Source organism: Lutjanus erythropterus, chromosome 21 (assembly GCF_056507025.1).
Source record: "Lutjanus erythropterus isolate fLutEry1 chromosome 21, fLutEry1.hap2, whole genome shotgun sequence".
Lineage (NCBI taxonomy): Eukaryota > Metazoa > Chordata > Actinopteri > Lutjaniformes > Lutjanidae > Lutjanus > Lutjanus erythropterus.
Window position 1 is genome coordinate 1,285,453 of NC_139337.1, and position 13,021 is coordinate 1,298,473.

General features: G+C 38.9%; 1 protein-coding gene across 1 annotated transcript in view; it reads right to left on the reverse strand.

Moving 5' to 3' along the window:
* Window positions 1-3,716: 3,716 nt before the first annotated feature.
* The window catches only part of c1ql3a (complement component 1, q subcomponent-like 3a), a 28,762-nt gene continuing 19,457 nt past the window's right edge, over window positions 3,717-13,021 (reverse strand). The window contains exon 2 of the mRNA XM_084747615.1: window positions 3,717-5,534. Within this exon, the coding sequence (XP_084603741.1) occupies window positions 5,355-5,534 (180 nt within the window). The 3' untranslated portion in view covers window positions 3,717-5,354. The remainder of the gene's footprint in view (window positions 5,535-13,021) is intronic.

A 13,021-nucleotide genomic window follows, 5' to 3' on the forward strand; every position in this document is an offset into this window, starting at 1 on the left:
AGCTCAATATGGTCAGAGGTGATGATGTCAGAAGTGTTTTATATACAGTAGCTTGATACTGTAGAGTCCAGGTTTGCAGGAAAAGCAATGCATCAAAACTGGGTGTGGTGAATATAGGACTTTTCAAACTGCATATTCTTAGCCCAGGACTAAGGATAGCCTTGGGCTTTGCTTAACCCTGAGTCAACTTAGCCCCTTTTAACATGCACATTGTTAACCCAGGGTTAAGCAAAGCTCAGAGCTATATGATTCACTGCCCTTCTCACCCCTTGCTCTGGGTTAAAGCCTCTATACACCCACACATGTAATCTGTCTTATCTTCTTCCTCTAATCTTTTAGCCCTGGGTTTGGTCGATTTTCAGGGGATAACCCCACAAACTTGGGGCTAACCCTGCTCTGGAGCCAACTAGCCAACTAGCCCTAAGTTTAAGTTGGGGTTAGCCCACTTTGGAACATGCCAGGATTGTGCCAGTGTGAATGCTATAGGCTAACAGCTCCCTAAGCCTGGGGCTAACTCCTCTTTTAACCTGGAACAGAATACAGTGTGAAAAGCCCTTATAAAGAGTTTAAGAGAAAGCAAGTCAACTCATCAGGACAGTGCTTGGTTTGGACTTTGATGCTGGTAACACCATGATATCAGCAGCTACATGTGTTACTTGCTTATTTGTTGAAAACTACAGTTATTGTGTCATCATGGGAGCAATGATGAGCTTCTGAAGAGGGGCTTTAATGCCTGTACCATGTGTGTTAATGCCTATCTCATTGGACCCAGAAAATCCTAATTTGGTCAGGCTTTAGTGGGATGAGCACTACCAGAGCTGAAACACAGTCAAACAAGCAAACAACTGAGGATATATTAGAATATATAGAATATAATAAGGATAAGTTAGGTATTTTCAGCTTGGACCAATTTCTCCATGTTTTTGTGTCTTAAGTGACTAGTAAGAACACTTTTTGAAATCGGTCCAGTATTGAGTGAGACTTCTGCAGCCAGCAGAGGGGAAATAGCACTTGTCTGTGAAGATTCTCAGTCATCCAGGTCATGGTATTCACTAAAAACCCCTACACATGATCAGCAGTAAAAACGCTTTGCGCTGGTTGTCCCATTATTTTCCTTTGGAGAGAGCGGTGGCGCCTGACCTAGTGGAAATGTCAGTAGTCAGATCGGGCTACCAGGCTTGTAATAGGCAGAGTTTACTAACTACCGTTTTAGCTGTTTGTGTACGTTCGCTATTCCAGGCAGACACAGTGACAGGATCAGTGCTTCGTAGCTATAAACTGTCGTTTAGCTCAGCAACAGTAAATCCTATCATTTTGTTACATAGAGCTGTGGTTTGTTTTTGCCAAAGAAAAGTCTGCTTTTTCCTCATCATCCTTTTTCTTTCCGGAGTGACAAGTAGCGTTTGGTGTTGCCTAGCAACGGTGAATAGCTCGCACTTGTTGATGATGTATACCTGAGCTCCACCGTGTCCGCTCAGCACCTCTGCGCCCTACCTGGCGGTGAACAAAGAGCAAATTTCTTGTCATGTGAAGGCCCCTTAACGGTTACTGTAGGTAACTTTCGGCCTTCAACCAAGAGGCTTCTTCAGTTCCAACCAACCAGTGGGGAGTTCCTCTCAAGATGTTAAAGGCAGAGTTGACCCAAAAATGAAGATTCAGTCATTATCTACTCACCCTCATTTGGAGAATGTAATGTACTGTCAGAGAAGTCTGACAGTTCACCTTAGATGTGAAAGTATTCTGCCTGCTGCTTCTCTGGTGTACAACCTTCCTCCTGCTTCTGTCCCCATATTTTCAGTCCAACACAATGAATTGAGGAATTATTTTGACCAAAGCAGAGTTATTGTAACAGTGGAAAGATGCACCAAAATATGAGAAAATTACAGTTTCTATAAATGGAGTCTGGCGGGCTTGACAAATGTTAAATGGTAATTTTCTGGTTAAACAAAATGTATTTTACTCTTTAACAAAAAATCTCTGTCTCTCTAAGGGTCCTTTCCATAATGTTGTCAGACACTGAGAATTGCAATCTGAACCTGACAAGCACATGTAGTGGACTCACTTTGACTGTGCAGATGTGCAGAAGGATTAGTTGCAGCGGTTTTGAAGTTTTGCGGTGGTTTTTGCGGTTTTGTCAAACATTGTTGTCCCCATTAGTCACTTTGACACAAAAACAAGTGAAGCTAGGGTCCACGTTGAAAAATACAGAAATTACCATTTAAAGAAATGGCTACCAGGACCAGAGGTTGCGCTAGACTTTTTCATTGTCTGTCATTTTGACTGACAGGGTCATAAAAATCCTGTCATAATCTATTTTTACCTGTCACTTTAATTTTTAAAATGATAATGATTACCTATTCAATAGCATTTAATTTTGATTCATTTTTAATTAATATTCAGTCTAAACAAGCTGAACAGAGAATCCACACCATACCTCTTTTATCAACACCATCATCGTTATTGGGCTTTTTGAAGAAACTTCAGCTGCTGACACTCAGCTGCTGTGACACTAGGTATGTTCGAGATGAGCGCAGAATTGATCAGCGGTGATCGCCGCATAGTGCATGCGTGAGATTTGTGTCCGACTTGATCCCGACTTGCACATGTGGGCAACAATAACCTCACGAGATCGAGGCAGCCGCAGTTTGTAGAGCCAGATGCCGCAGCTGCTCTCCACTGACTGCAAACGCCTGGCTGTCACCTGATTGACAAGCTGACAGGGATTGGCTCCTAATTTTGACAACAAACACCACGTGTTGTATAAAATACTAATTTTTTGGTAACTGTAATATTTAATGCTGGACATATCAGTCTTCTGTTGTGCAATGAAGTTTGAATCTGTCAGCAAGCAGATATTTAGTGTCTGATAATAAGGGTTATATATATATATATATATATATATATATATACATATATATATATATATATATATATATATATAGATATACATATGACTTATCAAAAGAACAGTTTAGTGCTTTACAAGGCAGATAAAAGAACAGATGTTACAAGCATCCAAAGCAGGATCTCTTCTATTTTAACTTCAATCAACAATCAAGAACGCACTTTATTTCTTCAGCTATGATCATGATCTGCAGACTACAGGTAACCTACAGGTGATCTAACAAGATGTTCATGTCTCTTCCTCTACTCTCTCGTAAGTCTGTTGAAAACTGTCCGACTTGACTGCAGCTTTTTGTCTCCACCTCCTGCTGTGGCCGCCTGATCTCATCTACTCTCCAGGCGAGGTGCAGTTCATCTCGAACGAACCTAATAGCTAATAAATGTGCTCACTCGCCACCAAGTGGTCAGGGGTGTGAATTGCAACCTGTCAAAATGACAGACGACCTTCAGATTTTTCCGTCACCGTTTTAAAAAAACAGTCAACGACGGAAAATATTCGGTTAACGCGACCCCTGACCAGGACACACATTAAAGAAATAGCCTCTTGTAGACATATTGGAGCCACTCAGCCATGCTGGTTGCTGCTAAGTTGGAACAAGTAAATAACTCATTAATTTGCCATGTTTGTTGTGATGCACAGAAAGATCTGAAGAAATGTCTGGATGCAGTTTGTATTTGGCACATTTGTAGCCAGTTTGTAATAAGATTCACTGGTTCATGCACAGGCATGTTGTCGGCCAAAAACCTCCAAAATGACAGGCTGTGTTTAGGTCAGAAGTGTCATTCTTTAAAGGAGAACAACTTTGTTGTATTTTATTGTACAGTGACTGCAGATCTTTAGAAGGTTTCTCTTTTATTCTGGAGTGTTTTTGAACCAGACAAGGGTAAGTGAGCTGTATGAACAGCACTAATATTTGGTTTTTAATAACTGACCACTGAATCTCAGGAAGCACTGAGGTAAAGCAGCTACATACTAACATCATTCAGTGTACAGTAGTTCACAAACATTGAATGTGAAATGTGGTTATGTGGGAAAGACACTTGTTTCACCCATAGTGGCATGTAATGGTATCAATTTCATAAATACAGACCCAAAGTGTTGGTACTTGATGACTTCAGAATGAGCCTCAACAAACAAACTATATTGCTCTGGAGATGCTTGTTGTAGCTTTAATAAAGCAATTAAGAAAAGGTATCCAGGAGTATTCAAGTCTGCTGCACATACAAGAGACCAAACTTGATATTTGTCTGGTTAAATAAGGAACATATTCCTCAAAATCTTGATAAAAGGATATTTCATATTTATGTTGACAGAGTTGGATTTGCAACATTATTTTTATCAGGCCAATCAAACTGATCTGAAAACCTTCTGTGGAGGTTCTGTTATACTTGTGTGGTGTTTTGACAATAATAATAATATTCATGCAATATCAGCCTATAGGTTCACAACCACTTCAGTGTGGTGCTCCTCACTTCCTTCTTGCACTCACTGTTTCCCTGAACACCAGAACATTCTCCATCTGTCAAGTTTGACATCAATCAACAATTTCTGTACCATGTTTTTAGTTGAGGTGATTAAGGTTTAAGCAACAGTGCTTCTGCTCTATTCTGAACAGACTTGTCCAATGTGTAACATCCATTTATGAAAGCATTTGAATAACATGTGCTACAAATTAATGATAAGGAATCATCACATTATTAATATCAAAATCAAAACATAAGTAAATAAATGGTTTGTGTAAAGTGTAAGGGCTCAAATGCTTTCAAAAATAATTACATGTAATTAAAAAAATATTTTATTAATGATTCTAATCTATGAAAGAGGTAATTATGTTTATAATGGGAATTATAATCTGCAGCCAGTGTATCATAATGCACTTCAAGGGTTACCAGCTTTTCCATGCTACCTTCACAGCATTATATTGTAAAAGAAAAAAAGAAAGAAAAGAAAAAAAACACTGACCAATGGCTTTCTCATTAAATATCATCAATATGTATATTTTCTAAATTCAAATGTTCTTTGTTGACAGATAGCTTGTGGCCCAATCGGATTTAAGAACGAAGGTTCTCTATCTGTCCATTCTGCCCATCGCCCCCAGCATACACACACGCACACACACACTCCTCCTTCTCTCCTTCACCCCCATCACTCAGTGATAGGACTACATTAACATAAACACATCAGCTGTAAGTTCGACATGTGACGTGAGGTTATAAATAGAGAATATGGTCTGATCTCACAAGTCCACCATTTTATAGATGTTATTGTCCAGAATCATCTGCACTGAGGACAGTGATGATGGCAGAATGTAGAAAATAAGATCATATGGAGGTTATGAAGTGTGATTCATATTGATTTCTCAGTCTGAGCGTCTTATTGGTGAGGGAAGATCTGTTGAAGGACTGGGCCTCGAGACTTGTAACAGCTGAAGGCATGAATGCGTTGTTGCCTAGTCAGCATAGATGATGAACCCAGAGAAGGTGCTGTACTTGTTGTTATTTCCTCCGTGAGCTTTGCCTCCGTCTAGTTTAATGAAGACCTCATCTCCTGGCTCCAGATGCAGCACAGCGCTGTTACTGGCATAGTCATAGTTCTGGTCTGCGTCCTGGGCTATTGCACTGGCACGTACCTGCAGGAACGCACACAAGCATGCACAAGTCATTCACCTGAAGTAAACATCAAGCACAAAACAACTGAAACCCTGCTAACAGCCATTACAAGCTGCAATGTGTTGCACTGTGTCATTCAGCCATCTGTCAGATGTATGCGTGTAGACAGATGAGCTATGGACAAAGTCAAAAAGCTTGACTGACAGCAGCATGAGGCTGAACAGATCCACAAGACACTGATGAGTACTTGGCCAGAGTGGACAAGGTGATAAACATACTGACTGTTTTGTCCTGGAGGTGTAACAAGAGGAATAGCTGAAATAGAAATGGTTTATCCTCTCTGAGGAGCTTAAAAGTGCTCAAGTCCCCCAATCTGTCCATTAGCTTTTGATATCTATGGACAGATTAGGAGACAATATTTACCAGAAATATGGGAATACTGGTATGATGGCATACTTGCCAACCCTCCCAATTTTCCCAGGAAACTTCCAGTTTTCATTGTTCTCTCCCTATTTCCACCAGGATAACAATTCTCCTGCATTTCTCCTGTTTTATGACACATTTTCACACCTTTTTTCCCTTTTTCTGTATAACAGCCTGTTTCTGGCACTGTACAGCGTGTATAAGCCCCGCAACTCTAAAGGTCTACTGTTTTCACAAGGAAAGGAGCATTCAAATCTGTCACATCAGTTTTCTTTAAGGGGCAGGGAAAAAAACACATGAATGGGAAAAAAGGTGACTATTAGTTTATGCCAGAAATTTACAAGAATTAAATGCAAAATTAAAATTATTTAACATAAAAGTGCTGTTGCATTGTACTCATTATTTTATTATTTTCATTTTTTTTAAATCAGCAAAATGCAAGAGACAAAGTTTCAGAAACTCAGATTTTTTGGTTTTGAATTCTCTATTTTTGACATCTCAGAGTTAAGAAGTATGCATGATGTTCGTGCTGGAGAAAATGTCAGATCATTAATATAGATATTATAATTTATTCCCTTCAATATTCCCAGTTTTTGTCTGATGATAAGACTGGCCATTTTCAGATATAGACTCATTAACAGTTTTTCCTGGCAAGTATTAATACTCTGACTAAGCGTACAATTGAACCATAGCAAAGTCAGCAATACCAAATTTAAACATACAGTGAAGAGCTTGAAGTGGTGAAGTAGATGTAGCAGTAAATGGTTTTAACATGACTGTCATAGTATCAAGGCTGACCTGTATGACTATGACGTCACTAGACGGCTGATTTTCAGGCTCTATCTGAGCATCATGCTATTATGACATTAAGGGCCTGATTCACTGAAGTTTCATGTGTATAAAACTGTGTGTAAACTTGATATCACCCACAAACAAATGTGCAAGCTGATCTACTAATGGTACACACTGATGTTTGCATCTTTCAAATGTGCAAGACAGCATGCACTGTCCATTTAGTATGTTTTTCTTAATGAATATGCAATGTGGGGCGTTTCTACCACAGTGTGCAAAATACTTTGAGGAGAAAATGCAAATTGTTTAATTTAGCACACACAGCAATTTACGAAGCCTGAAAATGATTTGCAGTGACTGTGATTGTGTCTGTATTTAATGTGCAATGAATTTATGATTATCACTATTATTTTTTTTTTGAAGAAGAAGAAGAAGAAGGAGAAGTTTTATTATATCCTTATCTTTATATGTTGCCATCTTCTCTTAATTTCATCTGTTTTGTTCTTGACTTTTTGGCTATAGTTCAACAATATGTTTATTTGCCTCTTACACTAACACCTCCATGGGATCAAATTTCATCTTGCACTTGCTGTCATTCTGCTTTCTATCCAGACTCCCCATGTGGAAACTTGTAACACATTCTTAGTAGATCACCAGCATGCAATGTACAATATGCACATTTGCATATGCAATTTAGCAGTCTTTATTTGACATCCTAGTAAATCAGGCCCTATTACTATCCCTATCATGAACTACCCACAGACCTTAAAATGGTCATCCCTACCCTACCCACTCTCCTAAGAGTGACAAATGACCTTCTCTGTGCTTTGGATGCCAGCAGATGCACTAACTTAATTCTTCTGGATGTCAATCACTTGATCGCTGGACACAATGGGTTGGCATTTCTGGGTCCACCCTTGATTGGTTCATTCTTACAGGTCAAATAGACGCTTCAGTGTATTAATTGGCAGCTCATTCTTCGTACCAGTAAATATTCAATGTGGGGTTCCACAAGGTTCGGTTTTAGGTCTGTTCTGTCTTACACATATTCCGACTGGGAAGAATAATACAAACTCATAACAGCTATTTTTCCTGCCATGCAGATGATACTCAGATTTGTCTCCCTCTCAATTCCACAAATCAAGCCAATATAACTCCATTGCAAAACTGTCTGCTGGATATCAAGGACAGTTTGGCTAAAAATGTCCTTCAGTTACATGAGGACAAGACAGAGATTTGGCCCCTTACATCATACCACTGTTACTGCCCAGAACCTCAGTAACCTTTCCACTTACAGACCACATGTCAAGAACCCGGGTACTATATTTGATGGTGATCTAAGTTTAAACATTACATTGTAATGTCTAGCTTCTTCAAACTCAGAACCATCTCCAAAACTAAACTTTCTCCTATCTCCTGTTGCCCTCTGATCTAGAAAAAGTCATTCATGTAATGTCATCCAGGCCAGGCTTCTGTAGCTCACTTCACCTGGGCATCTCTCAGGCTGCCCGCTTATTAACAAGGTCCAAGAAATGAGAACACCTGTTCATTTCAGGATAAACTTCAAAATCTTCTACTAGTTCACAAATCTCTCCATAGTCTTGTGTCTCACCCCTACATACATCTCAAAACTTCTTAGCCCTTACAGCCCCACCAGACCCCACCCTGGCATGTTGGCCATGCCCTGTTGGTGGAGAAACTAAGACTGGTGACAAGCCTTTTTTTTAGCTGTGGAATAGCTAGGCTGGGGATATCTGACAGGCTGTGAATCTGTTGAAGCTTTTAAGATGCACTGTAAGACCCATTTTTATTCTCTGACTTTTAATTGTATTTCTATTTTAGTTTTAATTACCATTTCTTTTCTTATTTTATCTGATTATCTGATTTGTTGGGTTTTAAACTGTGGTTAAAGTTGTTCCTATCTTTTTCACAGCATCTGTTATGCTTTTTAAATGCTATACAAATAAAATAAACTTGAAACTTTAAGCAGAAAAAAAGCACAGCTATAAATGTCACAGGACTGACCAGAGTGAAATCAGAACAATGGAGAAGCTTTATAACACCTCTGATAAAATGATGTCAAAGAAAAGCCAGAAGAGAAAACATCACAGAGGATGTAGTTTAGTTGTAGTGTACTTGCTTTGCATGTATAAGGCCTTGGGTTCAGTCCCCAGCGTGTCCATGTGTGCTTTGGCAGGCCTGTCACCTCTAGAAACCTGTGGTTGCTCATGTCAGTCAGGTTTCTTCTCTGTTGTGGCTCCACAGTGGTTGAACAAACTCTCCATTGAAGTCAGGACAGCTACACAGACACACCTCATGCACTAACTAAAAACAACAATTGTACTGCACAAGCGTCTCTGAACACACCTTTAGCTATGTATTTGTGTATTTTTTGGTGAAATCTAGCTCTTAATCAATTATTTTTTAAGTAGCTTTACTCAGGATATTTGCCAAATAAACAGAATGAAATAGATATGCAAGTGATGGGAAATTTATTTTATCACATCTGAGTTTTATCATGCTGGCATAATAAAACATGAAAGGAGAACACGAAGTCTAAACATAATTTCTAAATAACATGTGAACGTTTCTGGCAGGGCTTATGGACAGTTTGGTTGCAAAAACATCAACTAATCATATAATACTGAGTTCTTCAGGTACTCAACTAACAGGTAAGTTTAAACAATAAACAACAAGTCTACACAAAATCTAAAACTATTTTATAAAGGACCATAAAGAACAGAAACAAACTGAAAATGATCATTATTAGTAGTATTAGTAGTAAGATATTAGTAATTAGTGGTAATATATTAGTAAAGTATCTTATAAATTATTATTAGTAGTAGTGTTTTATTTCTAACACCAGTACTTTTACTTGAGTACAGATTTTCAGTACTCTTTCCACCACTGCTGATTAGAGGACAGAGTGGTGAAAATGTTGTTTTTTTTTTGTTTTTTTTTTTTTTTTTTTACAACAGTTGGTTGGGTGGGGAGAGGGGGTTTTGTTGCTGATGAATCCTCCCACCATAAATGTCACCTGCCCCAAATAAACCAAAAGCTAAATTCAATTGAAATAGTCAGGTTTCAACCCGTAGAGGTCAGTCACTCTTAATATTTCTAACAGAATATGGAGAATTCAAATATTTTGCACTAAAACATTGAAGTTTGGACCTGGATCAACCAACAAAACTACTAAATACCCATATACATTGATTAAGATGAAAAAAAGTGTTTTGAAGGTTGGGTAACTATTTAATGCTGTATTTATAAAAACCTCATCTTGGACCATTAACTCTGCAGCAGGCTTTATGCAGACTACAGTCACTATAATTCAGGGAATTTCAAGCACATGTCATGCTCCTTGATGCAACTGCCCTAAAATGATTGCTGAAATTCATTATATGATTTGTTATGCACAAGAACATGAAATTTGTTAAATATACCATATGAGAAAAAACATGTGTAAATGAGCCTGCAGGGACTCATTCTGATATGATGGAATCTGTTGACAGTCTGCTGTATTTATAAGTCTCAGCTTCAGAGAAAAACTGCTGTGAAATTCAGTGTTTCTTCAATCCTGTCTACACTGCTAAACTACAGATTCATTTAGAAAGAAATGTGCAGCCACCCAGATGATGTTTTCTATCAACATAATCTGAAAACATTATTTATTATTAACTTATTTACCAAAATTCAAAAAGCTGAAATGGAACACATGAGCAAAATGTTCAGTGACAAGACGTTCCATTTGTTTTTCTATTATATCTGCTTGTAGCAACTAAAGCATTATTATGGTTTATCCACCACTTTCACCAAAACCACAGTCTTTTCCTTATGTTGACTAAAGCTATTGTTGTGTGTACCTAACCTCATGTGGACATCACAGTCCTGTTCTCTGCACTTCCTACACAGAAAAAGAAAATTAAAAAGCAGAAAAGCCATCTTTCTCCTCAAAACACAGTAAGCACAGCAAATTAGTAGTAACATATACAAATACCTCTGTTCAGTTGCCAGGATATGACATTTACATTGTAGGATACTGTAAACACAGCTACCTGGAGTAGTCGAGAGAAACAAGGATACTGTGGCATGTAAACACCTCATCCTGGTGTCTGAACACTCTGCTGGTGAAAAACAGCGTTTTGAGATGGTGAGACATGGAGATACAGTTGGACACAGAGAATGAGAAATCTGGATACTGTTAGAAACATGTCTACAAGAATGTGAATACCAAGGTTCCTCATTTTCCATAATCATAACCTGAATATGATCAAAACAAGCACAAAGCATAAAACCAGGATAGTAGTGTGCATGTAAACACACTCAATACCAGTTTTTGGGCGTACAGTTAAATTTTTATGTTTAAGATCCTCGACATCCCCCCATGGACACACTTATGTGGTATGTGCCATAACCATTCATCTATCAGGCTGCCACCCACATCCCTAATTTTGACATGTACTCATTCAGCTCAGTCCCAGCTGCCTTTATTGGACATTTTACAGCTTTCACTGCTTTCCAGAACAGAGGAGGTCTGATTTAAACGTCTCCCTGAGAAGAATTAACATCACCTTCACTGTAGGCAACATTCTGACTGGACCAAAGCACAGAAAATGCAGGTCTTCTCATTCATTTGAACTGGGGGTGGAGTGTTTGGGCTGCGGCAGTGGTGGCAGGGGTGTACTGAAAAAAAAATGCAGCAGCTTGCGGCAGAAACAATTGATACAATTCAACTTTTAGGGAAATGCAACCCAACTTTGTCCACAGTCAGCCTGAAATATCTAAAAAAACCGAGCACTATCCAGGCACAGTACGTGATTATACTCTACAGCCGTGTCCTTGCTTGGTTTATTTTGTGTATCCAGCTTCAGTGTCTAGGTCTAGCTGCAGTGTTGTGACACCAAGAAGCTTCTTTTGCTTTGTGTCCATGTGTTTGAGGGAGAGAGAAGAGGAGAGTGTGCAGCTTTGGCCATTGACATGAGACTGAATTAGGAGAGAGCAGCGTAAGAGAGCTGGTGAATCAGACAAATAAAACATTATTTTCTAATTGTTTCACAGTGGTCAGCCCCACACAAACCTGTGGATTAACATCACTACACCTGATTCTGTCTGAATGCTGCCTAAGTAATGTTGTACTATGACTGTGAGCTGGGCCTTCCAGCAGAATTCACTGGAACTCACTCTTGGGACTTTGGCTGCGCCGAGTAAAACCATGTCATGCTGATTTGCATTTCCATGACCAATTTTATCATGCCGAGCTACACTGAGGTGTGCCTGAGATGGATTGACTCTGGTGTGGTGCCAAAGCGAGCCTGACCCACCTCCACAACCAGGCTGCAGTCTCACCGACCACAATCAACCATTGACAATCCTCCTTTTCTGTGTTATGATACTCGGCTCATATGTGCAGAAGAGCAGAGAGAAAGGTGTTTTTTAAAGTCTCATTATGTACTATGTACATTATGTATTATGTAGCACTGAAATGTAGTTTCTCTCCTCTGTTGTTGTTTGTACTTTAAGATATCTGCATTTTTTTACTGTTTCATATTTGCTTTCAGCTGTGTAGGAGTCATGTGAAGTAAGCTGAATGAAAACTTTTCCTGTTTGTGCTGCTTTATAATAAAAGCATTTAAATAATGTAATATCAGGGGACTTTTATTGTGAAGAATTTAAGGCAACAGCATGTTTATCTCAAAAATGTATATGGACAGTTTATGCAGCGCTATACAGCCGCTCAACCTGAGCCTCCTCAAGCTTGTTTCAGCTAAGACACCTTCAACTGAGAAGCCGTGTTGTCATGGAAATGCAAACCCCTGCCGTGCTGAGCTGATGGCCAGAGTCAAAATGAGCTCTGTGTATGGAAAAGGACACGGTGACTCCCAATAAAGAGATGCCTCAGCAAGCTTTGAAAGTGAACAGTTAGAGATCTTAGTGAATCAAAATGATTGCTTTATTAACCCTTTAAAGCTTTTTCAGTTGTGCTGAAGGTTCAAGTGTATAAATAGATGAGCCTCTTTCAATGTCCCTGTCTAGCTCAGGTGGATCATTCAGAACATTTCAAACCAAAGTTGTAAAAGTGTGGAGAGAGCAGAGAGGTCACTGAAGCAACATGAAGAAAATACACTCATATGTTGTCACTGCCAATGAGTTGAACAGCAGTTCAGGAGCAGTTTATTTTACAACTGTTAGTGACACGTGTTATTACTGTGTGTTGACTCACAGTTGTATTTGGTTGTTTGCAGAGGTGTGTTTGTAATATTTAATTTACTTTCAGCACATGATAAAGACACTA